Genomic DNA, 6,760 nt, shown 5'->3' on the forward strand with positions numbered 1-6,760 from the left:
AAATTTCAAAAGGCAACGGTAAAAATAAATGTTGCTTGCTATGCACGTAAAAACACCACAAGATTCAGGAGACAGAAAACCATCTATGTGAATGTAATGATGTCATGGATATTCTTGTTCCTTGAGTACCTTAATATATAAGAATAAAGAATATCCTTCAAAGTCACCCAAAAAAAAAAAAGGAGGAAGGGAATCCTATCTTCCCTAAAGAAAACACGAACAAAATTGAAAAAAAACTGTTGCTAAGAGAAAAATCAATTGAGAGTTATAGACCAATTTCCACAATGCAAGGATCCGTCGGCTGACCCTTGATGATCATATCACCAAACTTGATATTACCCGTGCACAGCACGTTCAAGTGATAATTGCCCGAAATCCAAGTGCCCACCTTCCACATCACCTTCCCGTCAAGCTTGATTTTTATCATCACCGTCCCAGCATTCAGATCTTGTGCAAAGGCCTCCCCGGACAATGGAGATATCGGCACGCTATCGCCATTCAAAAGCGGCGACCACACCACAGGCTCTTTGTGCCCTTGGTACGTTCCAGGCAAGAGAGATGCCAACGTGATCTGCTGGTCTCGGTACACGGCGTAGATGTCCATGCCGGATTGGTACGCTATGCCAACCCTAGAATTAGGGTTTGTAGAGGAGAGTGTCACCTACAAGAGCGAAGCCAAAAGTTTGAGCTTATACAAGATGAAGAAAGAATTATTTTATAAATTTAAGAAGAGTAATATTATTTGAACACGTAAAACTGACACGCTTACTGAAAATAGAGTTATATATATAACTCACCTGCATCTTGGTGGTGAGAGCGAAGGGTGGTGCGGTGGAAGAGTTGAAGTTGTAAACAGTCATGTCTTGGAGAATGAAGCTTGGCCGGCAGGGCCTGAGAATGAGGTAAACAAGCAAGACTACAACGGCGAAGAGGACAACAAAGATGCCAGTTCCCCAAGCGAGGTAGATGTAGAGCTGGCGGCGGCTGCCACTGCTGTCGCTCGCGGTGATTGTTTCACTCATGCTGGGAAGTTGGATCCTGGGTGGTGAAGGGAGTGAAGGAAGTGAAGGGACGGATATGATCTCTAGCTGAAGGAAGAAGTTGAAGTTGCACTAAATGTATGCACACGTACGGACTTCTGTGAGATAATTTACCAAGAGGGAGTTTGATAAAGGGGCTAGTTTGCAATATATATAGAAAAACAAAGTTAGAGTGAGGACAAAATATATTTTGAAAAGTACTAAAAAATAATTAATATTTTTACCAAAAAAAAAGAAAATAATTAAATAATTTGATCACCGCGAAAAGTTTGGATGGAATCCCATGCACTAATGGTGGTATAATCGCTTAAATATTTACACTGTAATGAATCTAATGATTATATAAGGGAAGAAAAAATATCTGATGGCCAAACTAATCTTATTCCTGTATTAATAAAAATTATAATTCCATGTATTCGGATGATAAATGTGAAGAATGCAAGAGTGGAATAAAAGTGGAAGTATAAGTATATGAACTTGTTTGGATGTGTTTTTAAAATGATTGAAAGCACTTTTAGAGAAAATGTTCTTGGATTCCAAAAGCACTTTAAGTGCTTTCTACAAGAAGTATAAGTTATGTGCTTTTCCAAGATTTACTAACATTTTTACTAAGGATTGTTTCCAAAAATATTTTCACCAGAAACGCTTTAAGTCATTTTAAAAGCATATCCAAACGAATATCTACTTAACGTATATATGTGGATGGATGTAAATATTTTAAAATATAAGTACGTACGTATGTGTAACTTGTATTAGTTTTAGTCGAAAAAATTATGAATTAACATAATTAAATAATTTAAAAAACAACCTATGTATTGATTCCTTACTAAGAAAATAAAAGCTAATTGATCTTCTTTTCTCCGTGCCATATATGTTTCTCTCTCGTGCGATTATGCATGCCAATCGTTATACATCAAATTAATTAAACAACACTTTACGATAATAACAAATTTATAAAGGTCACTAACCAGATTTCAGATCATCTCCATGTCGTTGAGCAATGGTTTGATGGATCAAGCTTTGTGGGAATACGCAGATGTATAGGAACGCTCTCAAACTAAATAGTAAACCTAATTGTACAACTTAGGTAAATTTATTGCTTTGTCAACTTTTATTACGTACGAAATTTATTTGGCCTTAGATATTGTTAACGCGTGGAAACAAATAAAAAAAAAGATACCCTAAAAAATAAAAGAAAAATCAACACCGTATATAAGAAGTAATACCTTCCTTGGCACAAAAACATCTAATTGTGGACATATAAATTATTGATATGATCTACAAGATCCATATTTGCTTACTTTTTTTGTTGCAAAAGAGTTGGATGCGTTTTAATTGGAGTTTATTTTCACAATTCTTCCCTTTTTGGAGTTGGATTCTCTTATATATAAACAAGTATCTTACTACCATTAAGAATAACGTCACGCAATTTTGACCATATTATCATTATATTTCTTTTTTTCTTTTTGGTCAACACCGTAGTTCATTGTGGTACACTATGTACCTATTAAGGAAATTAGTGTTCTAAATCGCCCATATATAGGAGATGAAAATTTGGAGATGTAGAATCCCTTAGATTACCCTCTTGCCACATAGTACGGTCTAGTGATATTCCTCTTCACTTATCTTAGGTTCAATTCAATCACATTATTACTAGCTCATTGTGAGGCTAAGCCTACCCCCTCCTCCTTACCTAAGATCATATCATTTGTTCAAAATAAATAAATAAACATAGAGTACCCTCTTTGAAGTTTGTACATCTTCTATTAAGATGTATGTAAAATTGCTATTGTTTTTCATAAAAAAAACTACGTCAGATAATTACACTAAATTCATCTAAACAATAAGAAGGGGGATACGAATGTGGGTGTAGAGGGCGTTGACACTGCTCTAGCTAACTTGGCAAAATTAAGGTCAGCCATAATATAAGAAAATAGATATAGTTGTATCAATTTTTATATGTAAGTTAAAACAGTGAGATGTCTTACGTTCGAATATTGTAGATAGTGAATTCAATACCAAATTAGGTTACCTATTGTGTGACTTAGCCGAACTTCCTATCTCCTTTGTGTAAACTATATCGTTATACTCAAAAAAATAAAAAAATAAAAAAACCAGTGGGGGTGTTCCCTAAAGTCCCGTTGGGTTTGGGTGGTTATTGGAACACTTCTCTGTTGGATTTGCAATTGAAAGACGTACTGGCGCAGCGTAAGAAAGATAAAGGGTATCAAACAATAACCTTAGCACATAAGATGCTTGGAATCTGCTAGAGAATGATAAATCTCTAAGTTTAGTTTATTTTTCTTGAGTTGAACGATAGCTTTATTGAAGCAATTAAACAATAACAACCATCAAATAGGGCATCCTAAATAAAGTCCAAGGGATCACTTAATAAACAAAAAATTCTTCCACTTAAAATAAGGCCATCCTATTAAACGATGAAATTTGGACCAAAAATTCTATTATCGTAGCTAAGTTGGGAGTTAGACACATGACGTCATTCTTCTAGAAACAACAAGTTTGTCACAAAACAAATGCCAAAGTCTAAATCTGCGCAAATCATGGATTTTGCGGTTCTCAATTTAATCTTCAATTCAATCGTCATTTAATCTACACTGCTACACTCTTATAACGTGTTTATTGAATCGTAATAGAAGTAGGAGGTATTCAATAGAAGAGTTAGATGAGGAGAAGATAATCAGATTCTATTTGAAGAAGTTATATTGAGTGATATTCTCATAATTTCATGTTTTAGATAGATTCTATTCTTTACAGAAAAGAAATAAAATTACACGTGACAAACTGCAAAGTAGGGGAAAGCATTTGCAAAAGATGCCCACTTCTTCGGTCGAGGGAAAGAATCAAAGACGGAAATTCCCAAATGGGAAAAGAGTGGAAAATGAAATGATCAGAAGAAAGTAAAGAATATAACTTGCAGGTTTATCATCAAAAGCAAGATTCTGAAAATTTTCTGCATTTCTGGCTAGGTAATGTTAGGAGACCATTTATTTGAATCATATTTTGTAAAGCATATAACGTAATTGTTGATGATTAGATTATTACTTAAGCGTTTGATTGACGTGTTTATTTTCTATTTGTGAATTTTCAAACGTAACATTCAATACTACGTGCTCAATGCTACATACTATTGAAAATATAGTGTTTAATTTTCACAACAATTAAATCTTATATGCACTATTCTAAAAATCCATGCATAGCCACCGTCCCGATTGGTCTTTATGCATTTGAAAGTTAAGAAAGTGCGTCTAGACCTGCTTAAGAGTCCGCTTAGCCCGCCTAAACCTGCCTAGATCGCGACTTTCACTTTAATATAAAATCAATAACTTTCATTTTACATTCTAATTTTTCAATAAAATGTAAATGATTTATTGAAAACTTGGATGAAGTCATTATATGCTTGTTTCTCACATTTTCAACATGTTCTTATACTTCAAAATTTATATGTGATTTTATTTTACAATTTATGTATTATTATTTATGTTTCTTAAAAATAAATAGACGTATATTTAACGATATATAATAAATTTACTTAAATCCGTCTAATTTCCGACTAGACCCCGCCTCACCGCCTAAGCCGACTAGCGCATAGCGTCGTCTAAAACCTTGCGTATTTCGTTCACAGTCATTCATTTACCGTTCTATTCGTTCATCCTACTATTGAAAAGAAATTGCAAATTATTGTTTGACCAAAGTTATACGTCAACCAGTAATCCAGCTTAAGTTGAATTTGGGCCATCTCCAGAAGAAGCGAGAGAACGCTGGATATTTCCTTGAAGTTGCGAGAAAATGTTGGAAGTGAACTTGTTAAAATCTACTCTCTGTCATCAATTGAACGCACGATATGAGGAATAGAAAATCACACAAAGATGACGACAGTGGCTTTGTAGTGCATGCAAAGCGTAACGAACAACATTCGATGAATAAAGTAGTAGGAGATGCTTCAGGGAAGATTTCCCCGGTGTGGTAGTTGGTATCCCCTTAACCCCGCTTACATATATGTAAAGCCCCCCACCACAACAACTTTGTGAAATGCTACGACAACATTAATCAACCAGGTGCCGCAATCAAACCAGCTCTGCAGTCTAACAACTTCCAAAGTTTGAGACAAGTCGACAACAACCATTCTCTCAACAGTCGGGCAAGACATAGTAATTGAAGGGAGATAAGCTCAGTTCCGCGTGATAAGCAAAAACAACAAAAGAATTCAAGTTAAAACATATACAGCGGCTCAACCTAAACTCATATACTCGTATTACTAATCACACAACTCCACATTTCTAGACAATTCCAAAGACTTTAATCTCAAAAACGTGAGAGATGGAAATACCATTATCACCAATCGCAGTCCTCCGTTTTCAAACACCAACCTGGCAACCTCTTGATCCACCAGCCAGCTTACCCGACCCGCTATTGGAAGAGACCGAAACCGCCACACCACGGCACAAAACCCTCAGCAGCCGCCGCCTCAGCCTCCACCCGCCATTCCGAAACTGGACCCTCGCCAAAACCTTCACGTTAAAGCTCACGGTCCCGCGTCCCCTGTCCACCTCTATCGCGCGAACCACCGGGGCGTCCACGAACGAATTCACCGCCGACAAAGTGGCGTTAACGAAATTGCGATCCTTCCTCCCCTGAGCGAACGGCTGAACACGAGTCTCCGATATGAAGCCGTTCCGGTAGAAAATGGAAGAAACGACCTCCTCGTATCGGATGCTGAGCTTCTTGTTGGGGTTGTAGACGGAGAAGCCGACGGACCACGTGCCGCTCAGGGACTGGGAGGAGGAGGAGACGTTGAAGTTGGTGAGTGAGAGAGAGTCGAGTCGGAAGTCGGGGACCTTGGGGCGGAGGACGAGCCAAATCACAAGCATGATGCAGCCGACGATGACGAAGAGGGCGATCATGGCGCCGACGAAGCGGCGGATGAAGGTGGCGCGTGCGGCATAGGCGTTGGAGTAGGGACCTTGACGTTGGGTGTAGGTGGGGTAGCTGGAGTAGGGGTGGCCGCCGCTAGGCTGGGCGTAGGGCGTGGCTGGGTAGCCGGTGACGGGCCTAGAAGGGTCGGTCATTAGGGTTTGAAGATTTGTGGGGGATTTGGGATTGTGGGGGTTTATCACTTGTACTGTATATCAATTTTGTGGGGAAGAGAACGGAACGGATTCCTGTTTATAAAGTATAGTAATTTGGTTAAGTAAAGAATATGAGATTATTCGAGAACAAAGCTTGACACATGTCCACTTCTGCTAAATAGCCGATGTGGCTGCTCAGCTGTTTGACACCTATCCACTTCTTTTTTCTTTTCTGAAAAATTATGCAATAAACAAGAAAACAATATTAAAAACGATAATGCTAAAGAGACCATTTTTTTTTTTTTGAAAAAGAGTACGATATATCATTCCATGATTTGAAGAACTCGGCTCCAAAAAAGCCCTTGCAAACTAGATCTAAAAAAATAATACAATAAAGCATCACTAATCGCAGAGCAATGAGTAGACTTCAAGCACCTGTCCAAGCTCATTAGGAACCACACGATTACACTGATCAATAAAATTGTTAACCTTAGTGTTGCAGAAAGACCATGTGAGAACAAAATCTCAAACCATAAATTGGGATAGGGAGTACGATGCCTATGAGTTTATCGCATCACCTAATCACTGCCACGATCCTAGAACACCAAATGAGTAGTAGATCCAGCAAATTAA

At 37.7% G+C, this 6,760-nt stretch overlaps 1 protein-coding gene across 1 annotated transcript; it reads right to left on the reverse strand.

The window, feature by feature from the left end:
* Window positions 1-247: 247 nt before the first annotated feature.
* Window positions 248-6,241, reverse strand: LOC126590286 (uncharacterized). The gene is made up of 3 exons (XM_050255774.1): window positions 5,420-6,241; window positions 798-1,088; window positions 248-661 (listed from the first exon to the last, which is right to left on the reverse strand). Exons 1-3 carry the CDS (start codon window positions 6,125-6,127, stop codon window positions 266-268), a joined length of 1,395 nt encoding a protein of 464 aa, XP_050111731.1. The 5' UTR covers window positions 6,128-6,241; the 3' UTR covers window positions 248-265.
* Between the last annotated feature and the right edge of the window lie 519 nt (window positions 6,242-6,760).

Source organism: Malus sylvestris, chromosome 11 (assembly GCF_916048215.2).
Source record: "Malus sylvestris chromosome 11, drMalSylv7.2, whole genome shotgun sequence".
In the NCBI taxonomy this organism is placed as follows: domain Eukaryota; kingdom Viridiplantae; phylum Streptophyta; class Magnoliopsida; order Rosales; family Rosaceae; genus Malus; species Malus sylvestris.